The sequence below is a fragment of the Scatophagus argus genome, chromosome 24, assembly GCF_020382885.2.
Source record: "Scatophagus argus isolate fScaArg1 chromosome 24, fScaArg1.pri, whole genome shotgun sequence".
NCBI classification, from domain to species: Eukaryota; Metazoa; Chordata; class Actinopteri; family Scatophagidae; genus Scatophagus; species Scatophagus argus.
The window spans coordinates 3460090-3475788 of record NC_058516.1 but is presented as its reverse complement, the minus strand read 5'-3'; the positions used below and the strand labels follow the sequence as shown (position 1 = coordinate 3475788).

Here is a 15699-nt window from a genome sequence, read left to right as displayed (position 1 = left end):
TCTACATTCCTTTTTGTCCCAGGCTGAGCAGTGGAGGGAATCAAGAGGAGCAGCACTGATCCATATGCATGGCTGGATCTGGCTTAATTGCAGCGCAGGGGTGCACTGGGATCAGACGGCATGGGCTAAAGGCTAGCGATGTGAGGCACCCATCTCGAATTTGTGCAAAAACAGGAGACGTGTGGAGTGCCAGCCAGCCAGCCAGCCAGACAGGCAGGGGGCCGGATGGGAGCCTGAATCACGGTGAAGCTGAGGTAAATTCTGCCTCAGAGGATCAACACAGACTCGAAAAGTCTCACGAAACATAACAGAAATTGGGAGATGTAGATTATGCATTGTGGACATAAATAATGCAAGGAATACTGCACCCAGATAGGATTACTTGCAGATACTTACACTTACATTTTCCAGTGTGCCTTTCCAATTACATGAAGAAAAACATCTTGATCGTTTCACAGAATTTACTGTATGTTGGCGGGACCTCAGCCCAACCAATAAGCGTGTCATTCTGGATATACTGTATGATCCCATTAGAGCAGCTTGACAAGAGAAAGTCATGAGACGTCCATTGCTTCAGAAAAGAGCAACATGAATTACCTATCATGGGTCAGACAGGGATAAAGGTCCACTTAGGCCTCCCATTCCTGGTGGAGATGGTCAGAATGGAAGGCATCCTAGTGCTTTACCAGCTTAGGGTGTCAGCATGCCCTTAAAACTCTCAGGAGTCCTTTATCACCGTGTTCAGACTCCATAAAATGCTGCTTATTACACTAAATCTGTCATGTCCTTTAATATGGATCACTGTTTGATCTTCCGCCATCAATCACAAAAACGTTATGGCAAAGTCAATGGTATAAGAGCCCAGGATAAATTTCTGCTGTCCAACTTTCTTAACACTTATGGGTTTTCTCGTCAGTGTATCGCATTCTAAGATTTTCTTTTTGTGTGTGTGTGTGCAAGCATATGTGTGTGCTTGTTGCACACTTTCCACATTTGCGCTCCATCCCCAAAAAGTTCCAATGGTTGTTTCAGGACTGCAAAATGTGTGACTTCTGTTTTACACTTAAATTAATTTTGTTTCTCCGTGAAACACAGAGAATTGTCTGCAGTCGGAACACAGCAAAGATGTAGGATAAATTGCAATGCCCACAGGAAGTCCGTGTAAAGCGGGTGGATCGATGCCAGAGAAGAAGCCTCAGGCAAAATACAACAAAGGAAGATACAGCAGAGACATCCTGGTGGCTTGGCAGTTTGGGGTATACCACATGGTTGGTCCGTGGGGGGGACTGAGCCCAGTTTTATACCATTCCCTTGTATCACACTTTGGCATCTCCTCTGCAAAATCACGCCATAAAACTAACCTTAATGGTGCCACATGTAGCAGTCTTTAATTTTTTTTTAAGCCAGGAAAAAAGATGGCTTCCAGTACCTTGGTGCGAACAAACTGTAAGGAGGACTGGCAGCTTCTCATGTATTTGTCTTTGTTCTTTGGCTGTTCTTTAGAGGACATACGTGTTGGACATGGTATTTTTTCCACTGGCCATTGCGAGACGCTCCAAAGGATTTAGCTCCATTCGTGCTGGAAGAACAGTGCTTTTTTCCTGTTTTTGTGCCATGAAGAAATCCAGCAAAAGTCCTCCAAAAACCAAACCTTCTACATGTTTCTAAATATGCAAGCCAAGGGGAAACTACATGACCCAAAGTAAAGAAGAACTTCCTGCTCCTAAGTCCATTTCCTTGTCCTTCAATCGACATACTGCATTGTGCTATAAATGTTGTTCAGACATTCAGCATATCACCTCAAGTGTCTCATGCAGACTTGGACACTGTAATCTTTTCTTGGAACGCTTGGGTTTGCGTTCCTGACCCTTAACTCATATCACAGCTTCTCTCTGTTTACCATCCTGCCTGTCGCTCTCGACAGTACGACATCGAATATAGCAAAAAATGCTGCAGAAGAAAAACAGTGACCCTAAGGCTGAACTCCGCTGCTTCTGCTCAGATTGTATGTGACAGTTGTCCCTCAGCCAGAGCTTCTCCTGCGACAGCTCGACTTTCTCTCCCGCAGCAATGGTAATGCTCGAGCCCAAAAAGAAAAAAAGCAACACCTGACTTCTGGGAGAAGAAGTGAATCTTTCAGGAGTGGCTCAGTCTGTGAGAATAATATGATTTATACAGCTAATGAGGAAATTAGCTATTTGGGGAGCAGCGAGAAGAGATATGATTCAACAGGAAGACAGTGAAGCAGGTACTTTAACAAAGCCTGCAACAGAGGATAGTTCTTCTATTATTCTGACTGGAGTTGGAAGGTCACTCCCCCACTGGGCACCATCAAAATGGCAAAGATTAACTGATGCCGAGGTCACAACTCCAAAGTCTGATACCAAGATAAAGTTAGCGCAGACAAAAGCTACCCTTTACAAATGCAATCCACGTTCACTCATGCCCTCTCACATGATGGAAAAAAAAGAACAGCTGTTACATAAACCATAACACAACCACTTCCAAAAACTTGCTTCATGAAAGAAGCCTATTTCTGAGCGTGTAAACAAAAATGTAATTAATGAGAAAATAGGACTTTTTCACACACATTTGATCCCTCTATATACTGTAGCAACCCAGACGATTAATTTGCCGGGGTAGCAGAGACATAGCCTCAAAAGTTGTGTTCCAATTTTGTGACTTAATTAAAAAGGCGCTATTAAATCTGTATATGTGGGTGTAAAAACAAGTCAAACACAGCATTTATAGTGCAGGAAATGGCAGTGTATTTGGCAGGGTGCTGAAAACAGTTGCTCCACTTCACAAAAAAGCTGCTACAATTCATCTACTGAGGGTAAAAATATTTTGTCTCCTATGATCTATCATAATTATTCTAAAATGTCATTTTGCGGTGCTTTGGTGCATCAAAAAAGTCTTTCATTTTCATTTATTTGCTTAATTTACCTCTAAGAGTGGAAGCAAAGCAAAAGAACAAGTGACAACAGTGTTGAGTGAGTTTTACATAGTCTGAAATTTTGAATCAAATTATCAAATTAGCTGACACTCTTGCAATCATTCTGACCTGTGAGGTTGCGCAGGCCCAGCTGCCTCAGGCCATAGTACCCGTCCCGCCTATAGTTGAGGAAGATGGCCAGAGAGTAGCGACCCTCGTACAGTTTGGTGCCGCGGATGATCCGTAGGTTCTCCAGGGGCAGGTAGTCGAACTGGTTGAGAGCCACCAACACGTAGCCGGTCACTTCTCGGATTGACTGAAAAGAGGAACATAATTAACATGTGGCGTTAGGCTCAGATTTAATGACTTCAGGTTTCAAAAAAGAAAAAACGGAGGAAAGAAATGTCATGGAAGTTTTTATTTGGTGACAGAGCTGAGAAAACAGTAGTGTTACATATTTAGGACAGAGTACCATTCAGGAAACAAAAGCCTAAAACAGAGACATTTTGCCCTCCAACTCGTCTCTTTCAAAGCAAAACTGCCCTTTTTGAACCATTTCTGACAAACTGAATACAATTAAGGCAATAATGTGTTCCTCTCATTTTCTGTGCAAGAAGCAGGTTATTTGCATTTTTTGAAATGTCAAGCTCATGAGCACTTTGGACACGCAGTCCAAAGTGATTAAAATGTCAGCTCGATTGCAGAATGATTACACTTCTCATCTGATTACGTTCTCTGAGCTGCTCTTTAAGGCTTGAAAAGCCATGATACGAGCAAATATGACATTCAGGGAGCCAATGAGCAATCACACTTTTAAGACCAATCATTTCAAATTCAAACAAAGCGAATGTATTTGAATGATATTTGATTTTCCATCCTACAGGTTGAAGGCGTCACATGGAAAGTGTCAGACATGTGTCACTGGATACCTCAGAGGCCTTAAACTAAAAGCAGGAAAACAATCTGGTGTTGGCTCAAGCTGATGGGTCTTGGCAAAACGCCTGAGTCAGACACACATGATATGAGTACTGAAACGGCTTGCAGGCGTGCATTGCACACCTCAACTCTTCTGCTTCGCCGTGCATCAATTGACCTTCTCAAAAGTCAGTAAAAATCAGGCTGATTACCTCTATGTTATGTACTTGATGAGCCAAATTAATTAAACAGTAGAGTCAGGTGGATGGGGCCACCTTTGGCGATGGGGCCAAAGCAAACACTTTGAATTTCTAAGTATTTTTCATCACAGTCCTCCAGGAAAAAGTAAAAAATTAAAACCTGGGGGTTGAAGTGTTAAGAAACAGACACCAGCCCTTCAGAATACGTTGGGAAAAAAAAGTCTCTTGCAGATGACATATTAATTAGTTTGGCAGCTGATCACATGTAGCATCAGTGCCAGATAACCAAACTTATCTTGATGTGCATATCTGTATGTATATCTTCTAACACACAGCGTTTTTTCTTGTTGTCACAAGTTTGTCTCTGTGGCCATGAAATATTCATGTGAGTCACTCAGAAGCGCACATGAAACAGCTGTTAAATGCCACGTGAACACTTTTTACCAACCACCACTGACAAGTCTAATTAGAACACTACATTTAACACTACATCCTGTGGCTTCTTCCTTTTCCTTATAGTTTTTTGTGGTGAACACTTTGTGAAGCGCAGATGGTTTTCATGTGTTTTAGTCTATGCAGGTGTCGAGACCAACCAGTATGGGGCACCAGTGTAACAACAAGAATGTGATTCCCCCATTGGCATCCCACCAGCGAACACAGCTGAGCTGGCTTTAACATTTCCTGATCTGGTTAATGTTTAAGTCTGGTATGGGAGCCCAAAGCAGCACACAGCAGCACTGATGAGCCTTCATTAAATAAAAACCACTTTACTAGGGCATTTTAAATAGAAAGAGAGAGGGCACAGTAGTTCTGAAGCAGTTGCAGAGCCATCATAATGACCAGAGACAGGCCAGATGATTGGTGAGGAGAGAGGGGAGGAAATGAGTAATGCAAGGTGTGATTGGCTGCTGACCCCCGGGAGACGCTAGTGGAGACTGACAGGTAGAAAACAGCATGTGGAGGGCCTGTGTTTCAGGATAATACCAGGTAAGTGAGATTCACTTCTATATTGAGCACTCAGCAAACACGTGCACCTGCCAAGTTGGCCTATTGTACCACTAACACAATGGGAAAGAAACAGACAGTGAAGGTGCTTATTAGCAAGATTACAATGTGTCAATCACCTGGAGAGAGAAAGAACAACATAATAAAAGAGAAGTAGAATCCATTTCAGTGGAGGCTTTGATTAGCATACTTATTGTAAAACGGATTTCTATTGTGAAGTACTTTACTGCCTGTCAAGAACACCTTAGTGAAATCATTTTCTGTCAAAAATGTTCTGTGATTTTTTTAAAAAGAATGTTTGTTAGAGTTAGTAAGTTTATGCAACTCTGTGCAACTTGTGACTCAGCATCGCGAACACAAAGCCCACAGAAAAGGCTTTCTTCTCTGGGGGGGGGCTTGTTGATCCGGCCCGTTTCATCACTTTGACCCCACAGCGACCCTGTGTTCACCGCCGGGGGCCGGGGCGTCGGGGCGCCAAACGAGTTCACCCTGCTATCATTAACTCTGTCGTAGCCCCCAGGTGCCTACCAGGGGCGCCGCGACTGGGAACGTGGGCGGCTGCTCTGCAAGCCGACCCAGCTGTAGGCATGCACTGGGCTGCTGGCAGACTCCACAGTGATTCCACTGTGCCCCCTTTCTCCCTGCCAGCCTCCGGGACCCGCTGGCAAAACCAAAGAAAAACTGTTTCCCTGTTGCTTAGCAACCGCAGGAAAGGGAGAGCGATGAGGAGAGAGCGGCACAAGAAAAAAAAAACAGACTTAGACAGGGTTTTTTGTTGTAATTTACCTTATTAAATTAAAGGATTACTCTGCCCTTTCTTAGTAATTTTCTTCCGCTTTGACACTATTTAATATCCTTCCACTGCCATAAATTGTCTTTTTTCTGAAAGCTTTCCAGATCAATATTTATCTACATTCCTCTGTGCCGGAGGAGGGAGGAAGCAGGGAGAAAAGGAGGAGGGAGATTCCGGAGGGAAGTAAACACAAGCACCTGCATTTCCCCTCCCGCTGCATCAACTGCGCTCAGTCTCAGAAACACAAACACAGAAGATGAAGGATGCAACTCGGAGAAAGCTGCCCACCACTGCCTTGTGGGTGATGTGCTCAGACTTAACAATGTGGACAGTGGACTGAAAAACTGATGTTTTTTTCCCTGGTATTCTTCAAAAAAAAAAAAAACACTTAACAAGGTAAGTTGGAGGGCTAATTTGTAGCAACAGGGTGCATGAACCCTCCATTGCTGTCTGACACACACCTCATTCCCTTTGTCCTCCCTGAACACGACCCTCAGCTTGTGACTTTATTGCTGAGTGATTAAAGTGGCTTTAAAAAAAGGGACAAAGTGCTAAAATCTATACACAGTCCAGCCAAAGTCCAGGTCATTATTTTAGATGCCATTTTGACTGAATCTTTTGATTGTAGCTCGACTGATGGATCAGACGGTTTTCTGTTGTGAGAGCCACAAAGGGTTTGCAAAGAATTTTGCCTTCCTCTGCTGCACTTACACAATCTCGATACACATAGAGGCCTCAGAAATTCTAATAACCCCCACCTACGCAGAAAAAAAAAGAAAAACACTGCCAAGAGGCACAGACAAGTCTTAGTCGACATAGGTCAGCTACCCATAATGCATTGCAAGTTATCATTTCCTCAAGCGCTTTTCTTCATCAATCGTAGGCAATTAGTGGCCTAGTGTGGAGCGTTCAGTCAAACAGAATCCTATGCGGCCCCGACAGGCTCGTTTCCTCTCTTCTTTCGGATTTACCTCTGGGCGAAATGTGAATTTCACATGTTGTTAAATTGGTCTTTGCATCTCTGGGATACGCTGCGCTGAGGCCAAGGCAGGGAAGCCAAAAGTGCTTTATTTACTCCACACAACATAGCCATGTTATAAGGCGGCTGTGCCGTCTTGGAAACAGACAGGGATCTGTGTGAGCCTGCGAACTGCTCTACTCAGGCACCTGTAACCCCTCCAGGTATGTAAAACTGTTTTTTGTTTTTTTCACTATGGCACTAACTACGTTTTGGAAGGAGGAGTATTTGTATACAAATAAATAAAGCAACAATTGCCTTCCAAAGTAAACTGTTTTATCAGTTAATGAACTGCTGCCTGTTTTGCTGGTGCACACATTAGACTGTTTCATGTTATAATTCAGAAACGAATTACGTTAAAAAGAGAGCAGACACATAAGAGGTGAATCCTAAAGCTGGATTAAGGATGAAGAAATAAAATGAACATGAAATTCAGGAACCTCCAATTTCAGCAGAAACTGTAAGCTAATTCACCAAACTGCATGTTTTTAGGTTAATAGCCTGCATCCCTGCTGTAATTTTTTTCATTCAACTTACTTTGCAGATACTTGGGAAACCTTGCCAACAGATTTGCATGCAAATTCCTCCAGTTTCTATCTTCCTAAGAATTGCCTTTGGGCTTTGAGAAAAACGCTGCATTACAGAGTTTAAAGGGGAAGAATTAAGACAGCTTTGAATTAAAAACATCACCTCTGTACACTCTCCATCTGGATACATCTATTATTGAACTGAATTAGTCACCCTTTATGTCACCTACATTACTGGAAATGGATCATTTTATCTTTCTTTTACAAGAGTCAAATTGCACTTCGGGAAAAGGAAAATGTGCTTATTTGTGGAAGCCAAGAGCAGCCATGCTTGCAAATACATTTTTAACACTAATGCTTAGAGGACAGTCAGTTAGTGTCAAGGCCTATCACAGTGACATATCATGTTTATGTTTTATCGGTGGTAGAGATGTTGATTAGATTAGCAAGACTGATGGATTACAGTGTAAGCAGCATTTTGCTGTTAAGATCTAGCAAATTTTAACTTTATATACAGTCCCCTGCAAAGGCTCTCAGGGGTCATGAGATGATAAATGAAAGAAAGAAGATCAAACTTACATAAACACAATACACCTACTTTTTTTTTAGCTTTGGGCTGAATCTTTGTTTTATTTGTGAAATATTGGATCATTTGACCTCTTTTGACCTTGACCAGTTATTTAAATGAAAAAGGCTGGAAACCATCTTTTCATCTTTTCTAGTCCACTGTATTTCATAAATGTATTATATCTCTTTTTGTGTGACCTCATACAGCTGCCTTTGAAATGTAGTGTGGTAAAAAGGTCAGTGTGGTCAAGCAGAAGTTTAAAGCAGCGTAAAATGGAAAGATCCACAACTGAACTGAAGTATGGTGCTTGAGGAAATGTTGTCACTTTCCACTTGAGAATATAACTAAAAAACGCTGACCGTACACTGATTGAATTTCTATCTGTATGTCTTACTATCAAAAATGTTAAATAACTTGTTCCAACATTCACATCCTGCTTGTGGATGCTATTGAAGGCTCTATCCAAGTGGGTTTATTTCCATCATGGGGTTAATTCTCTTATTTATTCCCCCAAATTTAATCTACTCTCGTCTCTCACTCTGACGGCGTCGCTTTCATCAGGCTAAGCCGATTTGGATGGACTTAAACAACATCAGTGGGGTGCAGCAGCTGGATCTCCAAAAGGGGAAAAAAAAGAAACATGGCTTTGTTATCTCAAAATAATGAGATACTTAGGTCGTGCTCATGAGGAAACAATGTTTGATACCTTGAGATAACAATGTAATTCAATCGTTATCTCAGGATAGCAAACATGAGCACTACAAACTGAGCTGCTGTCTTGAGATAATGAGATAGTTAGGACACGATCATGTGAAAACAGCTTGATCCCTCGAGATAATGACACAATTAAGTTTTAATCTCAACAAAACGGGCCTAAAAATAGTAGGGGCTGCTGTAAGCTTCTTTAAAAATGCAAATATTAAATGTCGAGCAAAAACGACACTGTCGCAGAAGGAGGTGAGGAGAGTGAAAGCGGGAGGATAACGGTCTAAAGGAACAAAGAGGGAGAGAAGTTTAGGGTTAGGAGCTGCAGTGTGGTGAGGCGTTTGTAGAAAGAGCACAATGATAAGGGGAAGGGAAGTGGAGCACAGAGGAGATATATTTCTGAGCATAATTAATAGTGCACCTGTTCCTGTCATCTGGATGAGTGAGAGTGTAAATGAGGTAGATGGTATGAGAAGGAGCGATAGAAGGAGGAGGACTGAATCAGTGAAGGTGGAAGTAAAGGCAGGAGGGGGCAGACGGAGAGAGGGGAAGGAACAGCAAAGTGGAAAAGGAGAAGAGGAAGGGGAGAAAAAGGCATCACACAGGGAGAAAAGTATAATGACACCATTATAAAATACAAGAGATGGGACACATATTATGGTGATTATGGCTCATTTCCATACATATAGAGCACTCTGCCGGTGAGTCAAGGAGAGTGCAGTGGCGCATGTCAGCGGCAAGACTGCCGACTCTCAACAGTTTGATCCGACTGCAGCGCCGGCGCAGTCTGACTCCCCAACACAGCAGCAAAGTCAATGGGCGGGCAGGGACCTGTTTACCAATTCGCTTCAATGAGCTCTGTAAGAGAAGTATGCACTCCTTCACCTCGCGCGACTGTTTGGCTGCTAAGTATGCTAAGAGCACTCGGGTGTGACATTCAAGACTTTGAAAAATCCCGTTTACAAAAAAAAAAGGAAGGCCTTTGAGAAGGGGGCCATTGACTTTGAAAGAAATGAAAATGCAGCTGCATGAAATGTCACCGTGACGATGACTCAGTTACAGGTATTTTGCAGGTAGTTGGGTAATTTTTTTTCCAAAAAGGAACTTGTGAGGAACATCTCAGGCTTGTTGATTGTTCCCTGAGGTACTCCTGTGAGATGAGTCGAAAGGGTAGAAAGCGTGTAGGTGGGAGGAGGGTGGGGCTTTTGCTCACTTCAAATAGACAGCACATCAAACATGGAGGGGGCTGAAGTGTTTTGAACCCACGCACCACTTTTCATGACGGCTGTGCAGAGTGGTTTGCAATCCAATCCCTTTAAGATATTTTAGCCTCTCCTGCAGCACATTAGGGACAGTCAGACTGTTTTGTGAATTAAGATGCAGCAGCTATTGTGATCAAGCACAAGGACACAAGCCTCATCTAAGGTTAATCAAACTGTGATTTTTATCCATTTTCAAAGTCTAGAGCTCACTCTTCTTCAAGTACTTATATTCTTAATTTAGATCATGAAATATAGTGGAGACCACATTTGATAACAGGTACAGAAATTAAAGTGCAATTTCCTTAGGTAATTAAAATTTTACACTTAATTTAAAAATACTCATTTATAAATGGAACAAAGTCCATGGCACCATAATTACTGAAGTTGTCACAACTGAAATGGCAAGTTTTTAGAGTGAGTCACACACACACACACACACACACATGTTTCAGTTTCAACACTGCCAGCTAATGTCGACAATGACTTTGGGATGACACAGTAGTATGTGTGTGCGTCAATATCCAGGGGTGTGCCTCCAGAAGCAGCTGTGCTATTGGCTTTCGGCGCTGATATTTATTGTCTCAGACAGGCTGACAATCTCATATGAGCCCGTCTCATGAGCGGCGTCCGTGAGGCGTCTGTGTTGTCAAGACACATTTACAGTAAAGACCCTGACTCTGAAATTAAAATTACCAAAGGGGAAAGTTGGCAGCGCATTAGCAGGCAAACCTAAAACAGTGACAGTGTGGTACAGTATCTGATTCTTAACCCGCAGTGAAAACACTAATACATAACTCATGAGGAAAGGCTGTTGTAGCAACCCAGCAACAGTCGCATGGCATATCGCATTATGCTGTAGCCTCTGGAGACCCTACATAATGCAGTTATGTGACAAAGCTAGTGCGCGTCAGCCACAGGCTGGCTTCTGCCTGCTTGACAGTAGCTATGGAGGACAAAAAGCGAGAAGTATGTTATCTCCTATTGCACCTAGCTCCTGCATCTCATATTTAAGTCCCTCATTATTCATGGTCATCCCGGCTTAGATTCTGACAGGGGAGGGGCTACTCTGCTGCACGGTAGAGTGGGGTGGTGTGGGGGACAAGTCCAGGGAGAGGAGAAGGAAGACGAAGCCCAGTGGCCTCAGAGTCAATGTCAGTTCACTCCTCTGGGGACGAAAACGTGCTTAAAGACCCTTCCGAGTGTTTGATGATCGGGCCCTGTGCAGAGGTGGGACACAGCCATAGGTACACAATGCAAGACCTGCAATGGGAAAAGGAGACAACAGCACGCAAATTCCCAGAGTGGAAGGCTGTGACTGTATGGGAACAAAATAGAAGTTACAGGTGATGATTGTGTTATAAGAGGTCATCAGGGACATGAAGTTTCTTTTTTCTCACAGAAACTTCCTGCATGCGCAATCAAACTTCAGAACCAACCATGATTTTCTTCTACACACTAATGTCTCCCAAAATTATATTTATCTTTCTTTTTCTACTCAGTATACTCAGCAATGATGGTATCTGATCTGAAGAGGAGTAGCAGGGAATCAGAAGAAAAGCAACAAAGCTGGACAGCTGTGTGTTTGTAGCTGTGACCATCAGTTTTATTGTTCGCGATGTACCCACAAAGTGCTGAGATCTGGTAATGTACCAGCATCGATAAAATGGGTCAAAATGTTATTAAAATCCTCCTTGAAACCGAAATTAATTCATTTAAAACATCTTGTTTTCAAAGGAATGCAGTAAGAATGCAGTGAATTTCCCTCAGGATCAATAAAGTATCTATCTGTCTATCTATCTATCCAAACCAGTCAGTAACAGCAGGAGTTAGACCTTCCTTTCTCTTCAATCAATCAACATTTCAAGTTAAAAACTCTCATATTTGACTATTCTCCACCAGTTTCTCATAAACAAACACTTTTCTTCCTCGTGGGCAGCAAACTGTAGAATTTATATAAACTACAAATCTATTCAGGCCAGGTAACCAGGCAGCTGTGGGACTTATTAAATCCATGTCAGATCTGATCTGTCTTGTCTCTTTATAAAGTGTGTGTATGCATGTGCCTGTGTTGGTTAGGGCTGGTTTTTGTCAGCCATTTTGCATCAGGGGAAAATGATGGCAGTGGCATCATCAGCGGTTGTAAAGCACATCACGTATTGATGCTTAACTTCTTCATCACTCTGGAATCAAATTGCCCTAACTGGAGATGGATGTCCTGATTTGTGGCAGCACAAGCCGCACGTGTGTGTGTGTGTGTGTGTGTGTGTGCCTGTGTCTGTGTGTGGATATGTGCCCATTACAGGTGCATCCAATGCAAGCACATGTTAACTTGCATGTGTTTTCAGAGGGGGTGGCTTGCCAATATAAATCAATTTGACTGTAAAATAAAATGTGAGGTAAAGCACACATGACAAATAAAAGATGCAACACAGGATTGCTCAATTTGACAAGATATAGCATGTAGCAAGGCTGAAGCCTAAAGTTCTACCCGGCTGAATGAAAAGACAGAATGCACCTTAAAGGAGAGGAAATCCAAGTGCTACAACCTTCACATTTGTTATCAGATGATATCTATATATATATAGATTTAAATACCTGCCTTTGTGTGTTCATATGGTTTCTGCCTCCCTCCTGTGTGCAGTTGGGGGGAAAAACTGCTTCCTTTCTGTGTGGTAAAGCTCTTCTCTCCAACAGCCTGAAGCATTTTTCCTATTACAGTGATTCATACATGTAGGCCTGCATTACAGTGGATGTTGACATCGGTGGCGTAATTGGAAACCTGTTGGGCACGTTCACTGATGTTTTTTTTCTCAGCTGTACAGGATGTGAGCATCTTCAATTCTTACTCCAAGAGGGTTTATGTGAATGTGGATCACAGTCGTCACCAGAAAGTAACAACATCGTCTTTCATGAACATTACATTTCTATTCCCTTTACATCTAGTTACGTCTACACCACAGACAAACCGACGGATGTGTTCCTGGTTTCTTTGCCTGCTCCGGCAGACTCGTGGGTCAGAGGTCAAATTTGTCTAACTTTACTGCCTCCATGTGCACAAATGGTCCATGGAAACACTGCTGCAATGTGGGAATGAAGAAGCGATGATTCTGTTTCGATTCTGCTTGGCACAACATTACACAACCAGAATGCAAATTGCAGCAGTGCATTCACTTTGTTTTGATAAAAGGAAGGCAAAGGAGAGAATACCTTTAAATGATTTTAAGGACTATGAATAAATAGGAAAAGGAAATGTCCAAAAGTTTATTGTTAAAGTATCAGAGTCAGTGATACTGTGATACTGAAGTAGTTTCAGTTTCATAAACCTAACCAAACAAGTATTAACCACAGAGATGTCAGATCAGAAAACACTCACATCAGTTGTTGTGTTTTCAATGATCTGCTCCTTCATCTCTATGATTCCTGTTCCAACTCACCCCAGCAACTCAGCCTCCTACTTTTTTGTACCTTATTGAACAATATAGATGAAATGATATTCTTCTAAAGCTTGCTTTGGCTTCTCTCTAAAATTGCATATTTATGATCAGAGCGATAAGTGCCTGCAGTTGTCTGTTCTGTTCACCTCCGTGGGTTTTGGATGCAATCCCAGCTGGATCAGGAGCACTATAGAGAGGAAAACCTGCCCTGCGACAAAATGAAATGAAACTGCACAAATCTGTGACAGTCTCCATACAAGAATATTTTTAACTTTATGATGAGATTTTTTTTTTTTTTACCTGAAACAAAGAGGCACACTTTTCAGGCTGTGGGATGAGCCAGGCTACAGCCATCAGCAAGCAGAGTGGATTACCATGCAGGATGGAAATGCGTGGAATTCATTTTTAGCCAGTATGGAAAAAACTCCTGAGACGTAAATTGGAGAATATAAGACTGGACTGTCTATCTGCATATTTTATTCTCAAGAATATGTACACAGCACAAAGCTACAATAAACAGAACGAACTTGACAGTCAAACTAACAAAATTTCAATCATTTCATGACAGTCTAACAGCAGCACAAAGATGAAGAAATGTGAGGGAACAGAAAGCTACATTCACACTCCAACCAGCTTGGGAATGTGCTGCCCTGTGAGTGACTGTGGATGGTGTTAGCAGATCTGTGGAGTTGTTTGGAGTGATTTTTAGCAGGCAGTTATTTGCTGCTTTTGTCTTGTCTCTTATGCTGTTACATTGCTTTGCCGAGCTGACATAATTAACCTGTGAGGTCCAATCGAGGAGCATTAATCAAAAATAAAGAACAAGAGTCTTCAGTCTACACCTTGCTTGCCTCTGGGATGCTGTGTTTAGCGGGTATAATTTCTATACAGGACATCATGGCTTCCAACATGACATTGGAAGTTAAGATATTTCAGTCTGGACTACAATGTTGGCAAGTGGTCAATATTGTCCTCCCGAAAGCAACGCTGCTAGTATGGCTAAACTCTCAACCCTCAAATCTGATTTTGGGACATTTGTGACAAACTTTGTCATCTTACTGACTGCAGTCATCTGATTGCTACAAAACCTTCAGCTCGACTACGTTTTAGAACAGTTTCAGCCTCCCGACACAAAAGTATGGACTTCTGGTGAAAGACAACAGCGTGAAAGCAGGGAAATAAAACAATGAGCAAATAATATTCAAACTCTTAACCATTACAGCATGAAAAAAGTCACAGAATCACATGATGCATACATATTGTAGACACTCATATACAGAGTAACCGTCACAGAGAAATGCACTCTGTTCCGTCCATGCAGCATAGCAGACGCAGCATAATGCTGGGGATATTTTCCCAGCAGATATTACAAAGGCATCAGGAGAAAAAAAAATGTACACACGTTCCAAATTTAATCCGACACTACAATGCGTTTTTAGTATCTGAAAGGGGTCCATGGGAAAGCTCGGGTGTTCTAAGAGGCAGGATCATTGATTGCACTGGGACAAACTTCAGTAGCTACACAATACCAAGCTGAAATAGAAGTTGTAATGGAGCCAAGCAGTCTGGTATTAAGGTATGACACCACTGGTAACACACTGGGTCTGTCCTGGTGCACACATTCAGGGTTATTAGCACTTGAGTGGTGTTCAAACACCACCTGGTATGTACGCAAACATGTCCCACCTGTGAAATATGCCAACACACAGAACAGACACTGAACTTGCAATTATGCTGACTGATAAAAGTCTTTTGCAATCGACTTATTTGTGGCTTTGCTCCTATGAGTGGTTTATTATATAGTTTTTAGAAGGATAAAACCAATAACTCTGACCTTGTCCTGCTTTCTGTTCTAACTTAACTTCTGGTCAGGCAGAGTGTGGTCCTGTAGGACTTAAAAAGGAGAGCGTTAACACTCAGCACTGCTGGATTTCGAGAAAAAAGTTTGTGGAGAAACCTTGGAGATGAAATGCTGTAGGTGAGGGAGCTGTGAATAAAATCAGCCCCAATACTAATATTTTTTTTCTCCTATGACTTTTTTTTGTCTGCAAATCTCATTTTCCACTTCCAGCTACCTCCCTTCCTCTTTGCATCTTGTGCCTGTATCATTACCCCAGGAATAATAAAAATGTGTGACAATGTGAGACTATCAAACAACGAGTCTTTTGCATACACAAAATGTGGAACTTGGAGTTCATATGCAAACACTCCACTTTAATGAACTCCATAGAATTGAGAAATTCAGTTTCTGTTGGGTAAAATGCATGGAATATCCACATGCAAAAAGAAAAAAAAAATACTTATAAATGATTGCGAGTCACAGAATCTTTAGGAAAT

The 15699-nt window shown here is 42.1% G+C and overlaps 1 protein-coding gene across 3 annotated transcripts in view; it reads right to left on the bottom strand.

The window, feature by feature from the left end:
• The window catches only part of LOC124055354 (receptor tyrosine-protein kinase erbB-4-like), a 203252-nt gene that overhangs the window by 73155 nt on the left and 114398 nt on the right, over positions 1-15699 (bottom strand). For all 3 annotated transcript variants that reach the window (XM_046382110.1, XM_046382109.1, XM_046382111.1), the window contains exon 3: positions 3065-3251. In XM_046382110.1, coding sequence (XP_046238066.1) covers positions 3065-3251 — 187 coding nt within the window. The remainder of the gene's footprint in view (positions 1-3064; positions 3252-15699) is intronic.